The sequence below is a fragment of the Trachurus japonicus genome, chromosome 9, assembly GCF_045865225.1.
Source record: "Trachurus japonicus isolate A0001 chromosome 9, Traja_1.0".
Classification (NCBI taxonomy): Eukaryota; Metazoa; Chordata; class Actinopteri; order Carangiformes; family Carangidae; genus Trachurus; species Trachurus japonicus.
The window spans coordinates 4,333,566-4,351,677 of record NC_140915.1 but is presented as its reverse complement, the minus strand read 5'-3'; the positions used below and the strand labels follow the sequence as shown (position 1 = coordinate 4,351,677).

The 18,112-nt window shown below is 44.3% G+C and overlaps 1 protein-coding gene across 2 annotated transcripts in view; it reads left to right on the top strand.

Annotated features, from left to right (window-relative positions):
* LOC146980685 (zinc finger MIZ domain-containing protein 2-like) overlaps nucleotides 1-11,665 on the top strand; it is a 41,611-nt gene extending 29,946 nt beyond the window's left edge. For both annotated transcript variants that reach the window (XM_085785719.1, XM_085785718.1), the window contains exons 15-21: nucleotides 360-517; nucleotides 1,047-1,114; nucleotides 2,418-2,486; nucleotides 4,967-5,268; nucleotides 6,969-7,147; nucleotides 9,142-9,354; nucleotides 11,462-11,665. In XM_085785719.1, coding sequence (XP_085641845.1) covers nucleotides 360-517; nucleotides 1,047-1,114; nucleotides 2,418-2,486; nucleotides 4,967-5,268; nucleotides 6,969-7,147; nucleotides 9,142-9,354; nucleotides 11,462-11,569 — 1,097 coding nt within the window. In that variant the 3' untranslated portion in view covers nucleotides 11,570-11,665. The remainder of the gene's footprint in view (nucleotides 1-359; nucleotides 518-1,046; nucleotides 1,115-2,417; nucleotides 2,487-4,966; nucleotides 5,269-6,968; nucleotides 7,148-9,141; nucleotides 9,355-11,461) is intronic.
* The last annotated feature ends 6,447 nt before the right edge of the window (nucleotides 11,666-18,112 follow it).

The window sequence follows — 18,112 nt, the reverse complement described above, 5'->3', positions numbered from 1 at the left end:
CTCCTCTTCCTCCTCTTCCTCCTCCTCTTCCTCCTCCTCTTCCTCCTCCTCTCTTCTCCTCTTCCTCCTCCCGTCTCCCCCTCCTCCTCTCCTCCTCTCTCCTCCTCCTCTTCCTCTCTTCCTCCTCCTCTACCTCCTCCTCCTCCTCCTCCTCTTCCTCCTCTTCCTCCTCCTCTTCCTCCTCCTCCCTCCTCCTCCTCTTCCTCCTCCTCTTCCTCCTCCTCCTCCTCCTCCTCCTCTTCCTCCTCCTCCTCCTCCTCCTCTTCCTCTTCCTCCTCCTCCCTCCTCTTCCTTCCTCCTCCTCCTCCTCCTCCTCCTCCTCCTCCTCTTCCTCCCTCCTCCTCCTCCTCCTCCCTCAGTCAAGAGGAACTTCAGCAGCGGTTCGATTCCCGGGACCCCCGGTCTGAACGGCGAGGACGGCGTGGAGCAGACGGCCATCAGAGTCTCGTTAAAATGTCCCATCACGTTCCGGCGCATCCAGCTTCCCGCCAGAGGCCACGACTGCCGACACATACAGGTCAGAGCAGCGGCCAATCACAGGCAGCGCCCCGACGACGCCGTTATTACTAAAGTAGTCTTAAAGTTACACTACAAGAACAAAGAATTAGTCTCTGAGACGTTATTTAGATGTTGCATGGCGGAAAAACGAGGATCGAGAAGAAGTGTTGGGCAAATAACTCTGGAAAAGTTTAATTACTGATTACTCCTTTTTATTCTCTGAGGTGGAGTTCTGTAACACCACAGAGGCAATAAGAAACTTTAGTGAGCTTTTACTTTGAAAATCTACATCACCTTGCAAACTATGCAGTTGAATCTGTTTTGAAAGGTCACTTTTATTTTGAAATCCATCCTCACACGCTCTTCCTGTTGTATAAACAAAACCAAGGATGAGTCGAGTCTAGAAGTGGAGCGTTTACATGTCATGGGTCTGATGTGGGAGAGACGAGAAGGAGGCGTTACTGTGGCAACGGAGGCAGCGCAGTGCCCGCCTGGTTTCCACGGTTACGTTGGTTCAGACTGACTTTGTGTTGTTTGTTTGTTCACAGTGTTTTGACCTGGAGTCGTATCTCCAGCTCAACTGTGAGAGAGGAACCTGGAGGTGCCCTGTGTGCAAGTACGCAACACACACACACACACACACACACACACACACACACACACACACACACACACAAAAGTTTTTAAAATTCTAGAAAAAGTGGTAAAATTCTAGCCTGCCAAGCCAGACTACATCATTAACATGTCTAGTCTGTCTTTCAAACTGCCTCTGCACCAATAGGGTAGCGCTACGACCAATCAGAGCAAAGAGCAGGATGACGTTAGCCTGACAAGCCAATTAAAATGTATGTCGTCATAGACACAGTCGGCAAGCAAGGAAACGTCACTTCCGGTCAGGGCCGTGGGGGAAAACAAACCGTGTCCCCCATACACACTCATGCAAGAACGCGGCATTTTAAACCTTTGTCAAAGGCTTTTTCGCCGTCCTGTCTTAGTTTTAATCACATGTATATGCTGACAGAGAGCTATATTTTTAGAAACTCATCACGATCTGGGTCGATTGTTGTCCGTACATTTAAAAATATTAGGTATTTCACAGTCAGTCATATTTGTCTTCCCCCACGGCTCTGACGCTCTCTTAGTCGCCGCCGGCCGGCTCTAGACACTCGTAGACACTGCCTGAGTTATTGTGTATTATTTTGCACCGCAAATAAATTCAAAAACCACAACCTGAACTTTTATATCGGAACTTCGCTCATCTTCTCCAAACGTGTAACGCTCTGACCGGAAGTGAAGGTTGCCGACCCTGCTGACTCGGTGTAGGCTATGGCTGTGAAAACTTTATATTTTAAGATGTACGGACAGCAATCGACCCAGATCGTGATGAGTTTTCTAATATATAGCTCTTTGTCAGCATATACATGTGATTAAAACTAAGACAGGACGGCGAACAAGCGTTTGACAAAGGTTTAAAATGCCGCCTTTTTGCATGAGTGTGTATGGGGGACACGGTTTGTTTTCCCCCACGGCCCTAACCGGAAGTGACGTTTCCTTGCTTGCCGACTGTGTCTATGGCGTTAAGCCGCCCAACGACTCTCTAAACAGATAGAGCGCTGTGATTGGTGAACACAAACGGTGTTCCAGACTCAAAAAGTTCCTATGGCTCGTTTCTAGACCCACTTACGGAGCAAAGAGATTGGCTGCTGCTAGGGGGCAGAGAGATTTATAGGCTAGGGAAATTTATCAAAAAGAAAAAAACTGTTAAACATTTACTTGTTTTTCAAGTAAATGTTTAACAGTTTTTTTTTTGAGAAATATAAAAAAAAAAAGAAAAAGAAATGACCACTTTTACTACATACCACATGTTCCACGCCTCCTCTCTGACCTGTTTCTGTGTGTGTGTGTGTGTGTGTGAGCAGTAAGACGGCGCTGCTGGAAGGCCTGGAGGTGGATCAGTACATGCTGGGGATCCTCATCTACGTTCAAAAGTAAGAAACTTTATTTACACTCGGTGAGCTGGGCCAAAAAATCGATTTTATATTAATTTTCTTCTTTTTTTGGGACGACCCATCTTTATTGTACGATCATGTATTCTGTGCCATTACACTCGACAAAGTCAAACCGGCCTGTTGTGTTCGTTTGTTCACAGATATCTATGTGAACAAACGAACACAACAGACAAACTGATGTGATGTGTGTATTGTTTTTTGTAAATATGACTTATGATGTATTGTCAAGTGTTTGGTTCAACCTGCTCTTGTTTAAGGAAAGAAAATCACAATAACTGAAATCTAAAATCGCAATACTTGGTAAAATCGAATCGCAATACTTAAAGGGACAACAAGGAGTTTTGTTAAAGTGAAGTGTTTCCACACTACATTTATGAGCCTCCGCACCGTGAAATTCTTTGACCGGTGCAAGACAGACTCATGTTTTCATTCATCAAGAATTAAAGTCAGAGGTTGGAAGACGATCACATACCGTCGTAGTTCCCACCATAAACGGAGATTCGGCGGCGTTATTCTCATGACTCGCCACGAAACCGAAAGTAAAGAAACGCTGGTCGGCTCGCCCAGCATTTCCACCACCACTAATAATAACAAAATAACCATAGAGAGTAGGGGTGTAATGGTATATGTATTGGTCCCGTGCCGTCACGGTACGGGGGTCACGGTTCGGTGCACACAGTCACACGACGAATACGTCTGAATGAATATTTTTTTAAAAAAGAAAAAAAGTCGAGTCCTCCAATCCAGGTGGCGGTAATGAGCCTCGAAGCTGCCACAACCGTCATAACAGACGAAGAAGAGAAGTGATGAGAGAGTGAAGTTAGAGGAGGAGAGCTGTCTGCTTCATTTATCTCACCGTGGCTTCTTAAAGGGATAGTTCACCCTAGAATGATATTTCGCTCATTATCTACTCACCCTCATGTGGACTAAGGGCTGGAAGAATTTTCAGATTCCTCCGTGGCTTCTCTGAGTTACAGGGGGTCTCGGCGTAGCAGTTCATGTCCATATAACGGTTGCAAAGGGACACCAGAGCTCTTCGTAACAAAAAGACACACCAAAAAACATCCAAATACCTCCATGCTGCTCGTATGTAATGTCCGTCTTGTGCTGAAGCCCCAAATTGCGTAATTGTCCCGAAAAAACTTAAATAAGTCTATATTTTAAGCTTGTTTGTAGCGGAAGCTTCTCGAAGCTCCTCTTCCTGGTCCGTCCAAATCTCGCGTGATTCGCAGTAACTGCACTGACGCCGGCGCAAATCACGCGAGATTTGGACGGACCAGGAAGAGGAGCTTCGAGAAGCTTCCGCTACAAACAAGCTTAAAATATAGACTTATTTAAGTTTTTTCGGGACAATTACGCAATTTGGGGCTTCAGCACAAGACGGACATTACATACGAGCAGCATGGAGGTATTTGGATGTTTTTTGGTGTGTGTTTTTTTACGAAGAGCTCTGGTGTCCCTTTACAACCGTTATATGGACATGCACTGCTACACCAAGACCCCCTGTAACTCAGAGAAGGGACGGAGGACTCTGAAACTTCTCCCAGCCCTTAGTCCACATGAGGGTGAGGAGATAATGAGCGAAATATCATTCTAGGGTGAACTATCCCTTTAATGAAATACAACGGCGGCGGCGGCTCGCGACTGGTCCACCGGACAAAGTCCGTCGGCGCTATTTCACGGATGCGCGCTGCGTCGCTAGAAACGCATCAAACACGTAGCGCATGTTCACCCGCCTCCCCTCCCTCCCCCTCCTTCCCACATGTCAATCACTGGTGTGAGGAAACAGACAACTTCTGTGCAACAACTCATCCCACTGCCTCTTGACATGAACACAGACAGGACCAGAAACATCACCAAAGCAACTGGCATCTAGTCTAAATTAACTGTGTAAACCATCATTGATGTTAGTTTCTTTTTTTAAATAATAGTTACCAGTTGTCAAGTGCAAGTTTTTTCTCCTCTAGAATTAATGAATGGCATGATAACACTCCTAATGCACTTGTTCTATTTTATATTCTATTTTCTTTTCTACTTTTATAACACAAGACAGATTTTAGTTTTACATTCAATAGTGTCTGTTGTACCGAAACCGTACCGAACCGTGACCCCTGAACCGAGGTACGTACCGAACCGTGACTTTTGTGTACCGTTACACCCCTAATAGAGACAAAACCATATATTTATCTAAAATGGAGCCATTAACAAGTGGTAACGTAGATTCATCCACATTAACGTGAGACTTTTTTATAACCAAATAGAAACTCCTCGTTGTCCCTTTAATCAGAATCACAATTTAAATCGAATCGGGACCCAAAAATCGTTGGAGAATCGAATCGGCACAAAAGCGTATCGGTCCAGCCCTAGTGAGCAGACGGCGCCTTGAGGGGTCAGAGGTCACACCCTGACCGTGTCTCTGTGTGTGTGTGTGTGTGTGTTGTGTGTGTGTGTGTGTGCAGCTCGGAGTACGAGGAGATCACCATCGACCCGGTGTGCAGCTGGAAGCCGGTGCCGGTGAAGCCCGACCTGCACGTGAAGGAGGAGCCGGACGGCCCGGTGCTGAAGCGCTGCCGCACGCTGAGCCCCAGCCACATGGTGCTGCCCAGCGTCATGGAGATGATCGCCTCGCTGGGCCCCGCCCCCTCCTCCTCCTCCTCCTCCTCCTCCTCCGCTAACCCCCCTCCCCCCTCCTCCTCCTCCTCCCCCATGCCCTACCCCGGGGGCAACAACAGCAGCAACACGCCAGACTACCCCGGACCAGGTGGGTGGAGCCGCATCGCATTCCTTCTCTTCATTTTCTATTGGCGATCACAAATCAAAAAATGAAAAAGTGACGCATTATTTAGTTTTTATTCTCATATTTCAAAATCAATTGTTTTTTATTTCCTATTGATCAAAAGAAACTCCAATGACCAAAAGATAAACCGACGCTCCATAATGACCGCTGAACTCGAAAAATTTAAAGGAACATTGTGTAGGAATTCCTCCCATCTAGCTTTGTGGTTGTGTATCACAAGCAACTCAGTCGTATTTTTCATGCTGCATTCACCTGAAATTGGGCAGACGGCAGACGGACGACAGCCGCTGCAGGTAACGGCATAAACAAGCCTCTATGTAAACAAGTGGTCCGTCAGCACGAGGCAAAACAATACACGTGACAACATGTTGTCATGGCGATGTGGTATTGTTTTACCGTCTTTCTCTGGACTTCTGTGACTAAAATGACATCTGGTTTGTTAGCGACGGCCGTCTGCCCGACTGCAGGTGAATGCAGCATCGGTGTAACGCTCCATTCCTCCTCACTGCGTTACCGCGGTGACTATTCACAGACGCCACCGCCACCTGAGCCGACAGCTCGATAGGAGACAGGAGATAGGAGATAAGGAGACAGGAGGTAGGAGACAGGAGATAGGAGATAAGGAAACAGGAGGTAGGAGACAGGAGATAGGAGATAAGGAGACAGGAGGTAGGAGACAGGAGATAGGAGGTAGGAGATGAGGAGAAGATAGGAGCCAGGAGGTAGGAGATAGGAGATAGGAAATAAGGAGACAGGAGGTAGGAGACAGGAGATAGGAGGTAGGAGATGAGGAGAAGATAGGAGCCAGGAGGTAGGAGATAGGAGATAGGAAATAAGGAGATAGGAGGTAGGAGACAGGAGATAGGAGATAAGGAGACAGGAGGTAGGAGACAGGAGATAGGAGATAAGGAGACAGGAGGTAGGAGACAGGAGATAGGAGGTAGGAGATGAGGAGAAGATAGGAGCCAGGAGGTAGGAGATAGGAGATAGGAAATAAGGAGGTAGGAGACAGGAGATAGGAGATAAGGAGACAGGAGGTAGGAGACAGGAGATAGGAGGTAGGAGATGAGGAGAAGATAGGAGCCAGGAGGTAGGAGATAGGAGATAGGAAATAAGGAGATAGGAGGTAGGAGGTAGGAGACAGGAGATAGGAGGTAGGAGATGAGGAGAAGATAGGAGCCAGGAGGTAGGAGATAGGAGATAGGAAATAAGGAGATAGGAGGTAGGAGACAGGAGATAGGAAATAAGGAGATAGGAGGTAGGAGACAGGAGATAGGAAATAAGGAGATAGGAGGTAGGAGACAGGAGATAGGAGGTAGGAGATGAGGAGATAGGAGGTAGGAGATAAGGAGACAGGAGATAGACAGGGGATAAGGAGATATTACTGGTTAATGAAAAACAGACTTTTGAACCAAATAATCGATTTTCCTGAATAGATAACAGGAGAAGTTACACAATGTCCCTTTTTAAACATGGAAAACGAGGAATTTTTTCTGGGGGTTTTCTTGTGTTGGATTAAAAAACAAAATAATCCGTCACTTTTTTATTGTTTTATTTAAATTTTTATCGCCAACTGAAAGTGTAAACGTGTTGCACAGACTGTGATGATGTAATGTGTTTGTGATCAGCTGTATTGATCCGTGTGTGTGTGTGTGTGTCCTCAGCTCCGTCCTACCCCCCTCCCCCCCAGTCCTCCAGCTTCTCAGACTTCTCCGGTCCGGGAACGCCGGGGGTGGGGGGCGACTTCTCCTCCCCCGGCCCGCCCCCCCTCTCCTACCAGTCTGAGCTCTCCAGCGCCCTGCTCACCCCCGACAAGCCCTCGCCTCACCCGCTGGCAGCACAGGTACGCACACCTTCACCTTCACCTTCACCTTCATCTTTTTTTTTTTTTTTTTTTTAATTAGTTTATTTGAAATGGGACTCCACATATTCATGAACATACAAAAACAATTATTTGATGTAAATATGCCAGATTTAGCTAGAAAGCTATGGCGCATTTCCACTAGCACGGCTCGGCGCGCTATTTGCGTGTTTCCACTAGCACGCAGTACCTGCAATCAGGTACTTTTGGTATCACCTCAGCCCTGGTTCCAAGCGAGCCGAAGCGTTACTAAAACGTGACGTCAGCCGACTGCCTTCCACTGATTGGCCGATGAGTGTCGTCACTGGAAGCGACGACCGACAACAGAAATGTTCCTGCTGAAGCCTGAAGCCTGTTATTACCAGAGAATTTCTAATACTTAGACTGGCTCTGTTATTACGTGACTTTATTAAGTTTTAATATTTTTTCATGCGAGAAAGTAACTGTTTAGATCCCCATGTGCGGTTAGTTTATCCAAACGACGGCTGTTTAGAAGTTTGCCCCGATGTTTTTCGGAGAAGTGAAGCTCCAGGTCCGAGCAGCGACCGCGACATCACAGAGGCAGCAGCCCGGCTCCTGACGTGCTCCGCCGGCCAGCCTACCACCGTCACCCCGAGGAGAACAGACCGCTAATTAACTTCCCCGATGGCTTTTTAGAGGTTTACCACCGGCTGGTTAAACTCTTAAATGTTGGTCTCATTGATGAAATCTAACAATTGTGGCTGTAGCAGAAGTTTGTTTGTGGTTAGAAAGAAGAGCAGCACTGCCTTGGGGTCTGTACGCACAGAAAACACCACATTTACATCAATAAATAAATGTTTTACAATGAACCAGGCCGATCTCGGAGCTGGCAAGACTCTCCGGTAAGGCATATTGAACGGTTAAATGCCGTTAACGGGACGAGAGCAGTCAAAACGGCGGTTTAAAGCTAGCTACAGCGAGGGTAGGTTCACTTCCTGTTTACAAAGTAAAAGCACCAATTCTATCGTAATGGCTTTCCTTATGATAAAAGGCAACGGGTATTTTATTTTGTGAAAATAACCGGAAGTGCGTTGCTCACTACGGCTAGCTTTAGTGACGCCGACTTCATCGAAACAAAATTGTAAACAGCTGGTATTTTGTCAGATTTTCAACACGTTGGGGATCTAAACGACTACTTTCTCGCCTGAAAATGTTTCAAATGTTGCTAAAGTTATATATTTACAGAGTTTAGAGCGTTGCTCGGCGCCGTGTAAATGACGTCACGGCGGCACTAGTGATACTCAGTTGTAATGGAAACACAACCAAACCGAGCCGAGCCGTGCCGAGCTGAGCCGTATCGAGCCGAGCCGTGCTAGTGGAAATGCGCCACTAGTTTCCATCCGTGGTCCCATGGTAACACAGACAGATAAAATGACATTCGGACATTTAAAACGATAGATAATAACCTACATAGGGTGTTGGCAGCAATTACAATTATATTGTTGCAAATTGTTCGGCAGGTGACAATGCTAGGCTACGCATTGCCACTTGCAGAGAAAGAAAAGAGAAAGAGAAAAAAAAAAATCTTCATCATCATCAAATGTTTTTTGTAGAATTTTTTTTTAAACTTTTATTTTTTGAGAGATTTTTCCACTTTTTTCTAGAGAATTGTTTTTGAGAAATTTTACCTTTTTTTTGTAGAATTTTTTTTTTTTTAGTCTCTAGACATTATAGAAAAAAAAGGGGAAAATTTCAAAAAGAAAGTTGGGGACCCGTTTGAGAATCATTGATGTAACATTAGAGACAGAGTTGTTTTAGAGGGAAATGCAGCCGGAACTACATTCCAGACACGGCTGCTGGGCGGAGGGATTTCAGAAGAGAAAGTAGTTCAGAGTATTCGCTTCATGTGTTGTAATGTTACATAATGTTTAATGATTATCTCTACTGCTGTGGCTATATAAATGTTGAACTATCCCTTTAAGAACAAAGTCTCCCTCCCCCTCCCCCTCCTCCAGATGTCGGTCTCTGGACGTCTGGACTCCACTTCCCATGGTGCTTCTCTCTCCCAGCAGCAGCAGCAGCAGCAGCAGCAGCAGGGTCTCCATGGCAACTCCCAAATGGGGGGCGGCAACCAGATGATGCAGCGTAGCAACCAGAATCCCCGTCTCCAAGGCGACGGCTCCTTCGGGCTCGGGGGGTCTGCAGAGGTTCCTGAACCTTCTCTGGACGTAAGAACAAACACACACACACAATAATAACATGTTTATTATTATCTGTCACACACACACACACACACCAGTTAAAGGGATACGCCAACATTTTTCTTTTCGTGTCTTGCCTCACTCCCGAGTCCATGACCAGCAGATAGACACCATCCTTTCCACTGTGCGTGCAGTAACAAGGGAGATAGAGCCGTATCGCCGTAATTAGCTTAGCTCAAACGCTGGAAGTGTATGGGTAGTGTTAGCCTGCCTCCACCTAAAGTCGCTAATTAGCTTAGCTCAAACACTGGAAGTGTATGGGTAGTGTTAGCCTGCCTCCACCTAAAGTCACTAATTAGCTTAGCTCAAACACTGGAAGTGTATGGGTAGTGTTAGCCTGCCTCCACCTAAAGTCACTAATTAGCTTAGCTCAAACACTGGAAGTGTATGGGTAGTGTTAGCCTGCCTCCACCTAAAGTCACTAATTAGCTTAGCTCAAACACTGGAAGTGTATAGGTAGTGTTAGCCTGTCTCCTACCCGAGCTGAAATCAGCAGTCAGAAGCTGGTTTCATTTTAGCTCTAAACTCTGTAAATATATCACTTTATCCACATTTCAAACATTTTTAGGTGAGAAAGTAGCCGTTTAGATCAGCAGTGTGTCGTTAATTTGTCTAAATACCAGCTGTTTACTATTTTGTTCGGACGAATTCTGCGCTACTCAAGCTAGCCGTTGTGACCAACGCACTTCCGGTTACTTTCACAAAATAAAACACCCGTTGGCCTTTACATACAGAAAACCATGAGGATAGAATTTCTGCTTTTACTTTGAAATAGGAAGCTAAGCTACCCTCGATGTAGCTAGCTTGAACCAAAATAAACCGTCTTTGCTTGAACCCTCCGTTTTGACCGATCTCGTCCCGTTAGCGGCATTTGACCACTCAAGATGCCTTACTGGAGAGTTTTGTCAGCTCTGAGACGAAGATCGGCCCGCCGGTTTCCGTTTAGAGTTGCTGAAGAGTTTCTCTGACGACTTTAGGTGGAGGCAGGCTAACACTACCCATACACTTCCAGTGTTTGAGCTAAGCTAATTAGCGACTTTAGGTGGAGGCAGGCTAACACTACCTATACACTTCCAGTGTTTGAGCTAAGCTAATTAGCTACTTTAGGTAGGAGGCAGGCTAACACTACCCATACACTTCCAGTGTTTGAGCTAAGCTAATTTGCTACTTTAGGTAGGAGGCAGGCTAACACTACCTATACACTTCCAGTGTTTGAGCTAAGCTAATTAGCAACTTTAGGTAGGAGGCAGGCTAACACTACCTATACACTTCCAGTGTTTGAGCTAAGCTAATTAGTGACTTTAGGTGGAGGCAGGCTAACACTACCTATACACTTCCAGTGTTTGAGCTAAGCTAATTAGCAACTTTAAGTGGGAGGCATGCTAACACTACCTATACACTTCCAGTGTTTGAGCTAAGCTAATTAGTGACTTTAGGTGGAGGCAGGCTAACACTACCTATACACTTCCAGTGTTTGAGCTAAGCTAATTAGCAACTTTAAGTAGGAGGCATGCTAACACTACCTATACACTTCCAGCGTTTGAGCTAAGCTAATTCGCGACTTTAGGTGGAGGCAGGCTAACACTACCTATACACTTCCAGCATTTGAGCTAAGCTAATTAGCGACTTTAGGTAGGAGGCAGGCTAACACTACCTATACACTTCCAGCATTTGAGCTAAGCTAATTAGCGACTTTAGGTGGAGGCAGGCTAACACTACCCATACACTTCCAGTGTTTGAGCTAAGCTAATTAGCGACTTTAGGTGGAGGCAGGCTAACACTACCCATACACTTCCAGTGTTTGAGCTAAGCTAATTAGCGACTTTAGGTGGAGGCAGGCTAACACTACTCATACACTTCCAGTGTTTGAGCTAAGCTAATTACGGCGATACGGCTCTATCTCCCTTGTTACTGCACGCACAGTGGAAAGGATGGTGTCTATCTGCTGGTCATGGACTCGGGAGTGAGGCAAGACACGAAAAAAAAAAATGTTGGTGTATCCCTTTAAGTGTGTGTATGTGTGTGTGTGCTGTGTCCTGATTGGCTGCTGACGGTCACATGTTTTGTCCTGCAGCTCCTCCCTGAGCTGACGAACCCCGACGAGCTGCTCTCCTACCTCGGACCGCCCGACCTGCCGAGCAACAACAACGACGACCTGCTGTCGCTGTTCGAGAACAACTGAACACACACACACACACACACACACACACACAACTACACACACACAACTACACACACACACACACACACACACACACATACACACACAAACACACACACACAACTACACAACTACACACACACACCTGGAGAATATAAACTGACTTTACTGTAGTATATACGGACGCTGTCTCTCTCCTCGGTCCAGCTCGGCCGCCGTCGCCGCCGCCACTGTTGTCGTCGTCATGGTGACGACAAGAAGGAAACAAACAAAAAAAACCAACAAACACCTTTTAACTCTGAACTCTTTGATGTGACGATGAACTCGATGTGACTCTTATTTTATTGTTTTTTATTCTCAAACTTCGAAGCTTCATCCTTCATTCCTGTCGGAGCGACGGCTTCTGTTTGGCATCCGTTGTTGCTACGGAAACGTGGCAGGGAGGGGGAGGGGCAACGTGAACGTTTCCTGTTCCTGTTGGTTTGAAGAGACCCTGAACGCATCGCGAAGGCGTCATGTGACACGTGTTCAACTCAGGATGAAGAACGCCGCCGCGTTTTTAATAGAATTCTTGTGATGAACTTTGCCACATTTTGTAATAAGTTGTTACAAAATGAACCGAATTAAAACGAAATGTGAACTAGAGCTGCAACAATTCATAATAATCGATTATTAAATTAATCGTCAACTATTTTGATCATCTAATAATCAGTTTGAGTCAGTTTTTTAAAGGAATAGTTCAACATTTTGGCAAATTGGCCCATTGCCATAATCCCTATAGTCATAGCAGTAGGTTCGTTACCTTTAATTGTCGGTGCAAGCTGTTTTTAGAACGGCGGAGCAGAGCCGTGAGCTGCTCAGAGCTACGCTACGGAGGCTCATTATGGGATTTCTTTGTTGGTTTCCCTCATCAAACTCATCAAATACACAATCCAACAACTCCACAACGCTCTGGTGGACAAGTTGTGACCTGCACATTCACCACGCTATGAGATAATAACACAACGTTACCACACAGAGTTGTTTTAGAGGGAAATACAGAGACTGTTGATAAAAAACTGTCCCTGAAGGCAACGTGCATCAGCGGTTTTGCATGAATTTCCCTCTAAACAATGATATATCATGCACAATAGTGGACTTTGCTAAAACATAGGGTAAAATATGATGGGTAATGACTGCATTGTGTTTAGATAACATCCTGTAAGGGATATCAGTAGTATTTTGTAGCCAGAGGAGGTAAAACACAACTTTGGGTATACTTCGGCCACTTTGGAGTCTCCAAATGGCCAAAAGTGACCAAATTTCGTAAATTTGGTTTTGGAAAAATCATTGTCGAGTCAGAGTTGTTGTAGAGGTAAATGCAGAGACTGCTTGATGAAAAACTGTCCCTGAAGGCAACGCGCATCAGCGGTTTTGCATGAATTTCCCTCTAAAACAACTCTGTGTGGTAACGTTGTGTTATTATCTCATAGCGTGGTGAATGTGCAGCTCACAACTTGTCCACCAGAGCGTTGTGGAGTTGTTGGATTGTGTATTTGATGAGTTTAAAGGTAACGAACCTACTGCTATGACTATAGGGATTATGGTAATAGAAACAATTTGACAAAAATGTTGAACTATCCCTTTAAATGTGAATATTTCTGGTTTCTTTGTTCCTTTGTGACAATAAACTGAGTCTCTCTTTGGTTTGTGGACAAAACAAGACATTAGAGGACGATGTCGTCTGGTGGTTTGAGAAACACTGGTTGATGTTTTTAAACATTTTATTGACCAAACAACTAATCGATTAATCGTTAAAATAATGGACAGATTAATAGATAACGATTCTAATGGTTAGTTGCAGCTCTAATGTGGATGTTGCACTTTTTTTTTAATGGAAAAAAAGTAATAATTTGGTTCATTATGTAACAACTTTCTACAAAAAGAGTTTTATAACGAGATGCGGCGTTATGACGTCCTCAGAGGAGCCGAGCGCTGTGAGCGGGCCACTTCCTGGATGACATCATCGTTTCTATGGAAACCTTTGGGATTTTTACTTCCAAACAGGAAAACAGATCCCTCTTCTCTCTCTCTCTCTCCTCCTGAGGTCCAGAGCCACAGGAAGTTGAAATCGTCATCGTCGTCGTCGTGGCTTTTCAAAATAAAACGACAGGAACAAAGTGACTCTGGGTTTTTTTATTGACTCCTCCCCCCCCGCTGCTCTAAGCTCCGCCCACCGCCCACACGGGGAGAAGAAGAAGAAGGTCACATCCTGTACATGTGATGATAAAGCAGAGCTCATCTTCCTCCTCCTCCTCCTCATCGTTGCTCTGTGTGTTGTAAAGTGCGTCGAGTCCAGACGGTTGTGGTGTCTCCATGTCCCCGTGGAAAAAAATAAACCTGTACATGATCAACTCTGTATGATTCAGTAATGATGCTTATAACAACTACAACTACAACATTATTGATCATATTATTAATATTAATTATAATAATGATAATGATAATGATAATGATAACCTTTGTAATTTAATAAACACACACTGGAAAGACAGAGGAGGAACTGTGGTGCTTTCATGAACACGAGCTCAGAGTTAGAAAAACATTTCAAGAAGAGAAAAGACACGACAGGTGAATAGCGTAAGAATTTAAACTAATAGATATCACCATGAAACTTCCTAAGTTTATCACTCACATTAAGACAAATAGTTTTTGTATTACAAGTTTTGTCAGATTTTATGTTTAAATATGTAAATGAGGCAATATGTGGTGAAATATGCGCTAATTTGCATACATTTCCAGAACAGAAATCTGAACAATGGATGAAGCTACTTTGTTTTATCTTGTTGACACATTAGAGTCTTTAGTTTTTACAGAGGAGGATTGTGGATATCTCTTTGTATCACTCTGTAAATGAGAAAATACTGTCACCAGCCCTTTAAAAAAGTCAAATGTCTCCATGTTTTTAGTAATAAAATGTTGTATAAATGAGGCTGTGAATGATATATCAACAATCCCCTCTGTGAAAACCTTCAGGACATAGAAAGGGATCAAAGTGGAAGGTTTGGTGTCTGGAAGTGCTGCTGAAGCTCAGAGTCTGAGTCTGAAAAACTCTTTCAAGACTTGGACTGTAAAATTACAGAGATTGTTATTGTCAATCCTACTTTTTTTTTTTTTTTTTTTTACATCATTGTTGAGGAGAACTAGACCTTTACTATGATACCTGACATGACACGACTCAGTTGGTTCACACACTCCGGTCACGGACTGTAAAACTACATTTAGATTGTTAATGTAAATCGAACTTTCACCAGGAGGGTTAAGACCTGTTTAAAATGATTTAAGACTTCAACACAATACTTAGAAGGGATAGTTCACCCAAAGTTGAAATTTCACTCATTATCTACTCACCTTCATGTGGACTAATAGGCTGGGAGAAGTTTCAGAGTCCAAATGGATACAAACTGTCTTCGTAACAAAAAGACACACCAAAAAACATCCAGATACCTCCATGCTGCTCGTATGTAATGTCCGTCTTGTATTGAAGCCCCGACATGAGAATTTGTTCTGAAAAAAATGAAATAAGTCTATATTTCAAGCTTGTTTTGTAGCGGAAGCTTCTCGAAGCTCCTCTTCCCGCTTCAATACAAGAGGGACATTACAGACGAGCAGCATGGAGGTATTTGGATGTTTCTTGGTGTGTCTTTTTGTTACGAAGACAGTTGGTATCCATTTGCAACCGTCATATGGACATGCACTGCTACGCCGAGACCCCCTGTAACTCAGAGAAGCCACGGAGGACTCTGAAACTTCGTAGGAGATAATGAGTTGAGAAATTTGAATTTTGGGTGAACTATCCTCATGTCGGGGCTTCAATACAAGACGGACATTACATACGAGCAGCATGGAGGTATTTGGATGTTTTTTGGTGTGTCTTTTTGTTACGAAGACAGTTGGTATCCATTTGCAACCGTCATATGGACATGCACTGCTACGCCGAGACCCCCTGTAACTCAGAGAAGCCACGGAGGACTCTGAAACTTCTCCCAGCCCTTAGTCCACATGAGGGGGAGGAGATAATGAGAAGTGAAATTTCAATTTTGGGTGAACAGTGGGTCGATTTTGATGGATTTAAATCTGGTCACTTCCGGTTTAGACAGCCATTTTGAATTTTGAAAATGTCAGAAATGGATTCAGCATCATCAATAACCCCTAAAACCACTCCAATATTGCCCAGATCAGCCAAGTCAATTTTGTTGAAATATTGCCCATATAGGCAATTATGCTAATTGTCCAATATATATAAGTTAGCATCCGGCAGTTTCTGAATACTGGGGACCCGTACTATATATTTCTAACATAAAACTTTGGGGTACTCAACATTTCCGGGTACTCATTGTTGGCAAGTAGACTAATATCCTATTTCAAGCACCAAAACAGTTCATTCTCATGACTGAAGGAGTGTTTTCACAAGGGATTTGACATTTTTCAAAAAGCAGACCTCCAATTTCCAGCATTTGTCCTAAATTATTTCTTTCTACAGTGTTCTAGGACAAACTGGCCTCAGTGTGCTTACAGTGGAGGTTCTAATATTTAGACATAAAACACTGGAGTATTGTTACATCTGCAAGTATCTTAAAAAGATACATTTAAGAAAATATGTAAAAGTGGAGAAAATGGCCTCAAACCTCAGAGGGATAAACACGTCTGTATTCAGTTTTAACCAGTGATTTGGTGTTTGAGCTTAGAGTGCAGGGCCACAAACAAAAACCTTGTTTAGGGGGCCACCAACATCCTAGGGCCGGCCCTGCACACACACACACACACACACACACACACACACACACACACACACACACACACACACACACACACACCCAGGGCCGTTGTCTAGGGGAGAAAGGTGATGATAACTCTAGGGGCCCAGCGCCCAGTGGGGCCCATAAAAAACCCCAGTAGTCTAATCTTTGTATGACTGATTTATTCTGCTTAGACCCTGACTAATACTCATAGTACACTGTAAAAACTCAACATCTTTCCAAGAATATTTGTCTTATTTCTTGTCCAAATGTCTCATTTCTTGTCAAAACTAATCTCTTTCCACTTAAAATAAGACTCATCACCTAAAAATTAACTGGTTTTTAGATCATTTTCACTTAAATTCACAATAAATAGAAAAATCTGCCAGTGAAAATAAGTTTTTTGTGCTTGTAATAAGGAAGAAAAACTTGCTCCACTATCAGATTTTTTCTACTTATTTCAAGTGAAAATCTGCTTTAAAGAAGTAAAAAGTGTCTAAAAACAAGCTGCTTTTAATATGATGAGTCTTATTTTAAGTAGAATGAGATTTGTTTTGACTAGAAATAAGACAAATATTCTTGCTAAGATACTTGAGTTTTTGCAGTGTAATGCTGCATTAGCATCAAAACAAAGAAGGAAATAAAAAACGATAATACATACGTAGTCTAAGAAAAAAAAAAAGAAAAGTTAGGGGGAGGGGCCCACTTTAGTATTCTTTAAGGGGGGCCAGAATTCCTAGCAACGGCCCTGCACACACACACACACACACACACACACACACACACACACACACACACACACACACAGGGGTTCAATCTGCTTTTATCGCTTTTCCAGTCAGTTCCCTCCTTCCCGCCGTAGTTGAGTTTCCCTGTCTCTTCCCTGTCTCTACTTTCCTCTCCGGCTCAAACTTCCTCTTCTCTCTCTCCCTCTCTGCGGACAGAGGGATGAGCCGCGCCCTGGCCGCGCACACGCTTCTTCCTCTCTTTTCCTTTCCCAAGCCCTCCCTCTCTCTCTCTCTCTCAGCGGGGGCGCGCTCTGACTGCGGCGGCTGCGCGTTCTGGGGAGTTGGAGGTGCGTCACCTGGACGCCGCGGCCGGGCGGGGCCGGGCCGGGCGGTGACAGCTCATGCTGCGTTCAAGACAACTCGGAGGTTTGGCGTATTGTGGCTAATAGCTGAATAGGCTAAATCAATGCAGCAGTGAATAAATGATGTTTGTTTTGGAGGAGACGAGACGCTGCAGACGAGTGCACATATAATGTTTTTCACACCATACAACAATCACAGCTTCATATAAACGTATTTCATAGAGGCTACTGCAATAATACACAAAAATATGCATTCAAACCTCAACAAATTAATTAAAATGTCTAAATTCTAACCGTTTAGACGAGGATGAAGTATGATGTGTTGAGTGGGATTGTGGGGATTGTGGAGCTGCTGTAGCCTACAGCACAAATTTCCGTAAGGACAATAAAGGTATTTTAAGTTTAAGTTAAGTTCAATTCATTTTATTACAACTTGGAGCTCGTTTTTTTCCGACTTCCGAGTTGTCTTGAACGCAGCCAAACACTCCAGCTCCGCCCTGGCGAGGCGCTCCGGCGCCGCGATGAAACACACCCCGAGCTGCGTCTGTCTGCTCACAGACCCGTAAGAACGCGTTGTCGGCTATCCTGGCCGCTGATTCGTCGAAGCGGACGTCAATCACGTATTCCGTCGACGCTGATTGGCTCGCCGGCGTTTCACACCGCCCCTCTGTGTCTTATATAAAATTAATCCACATT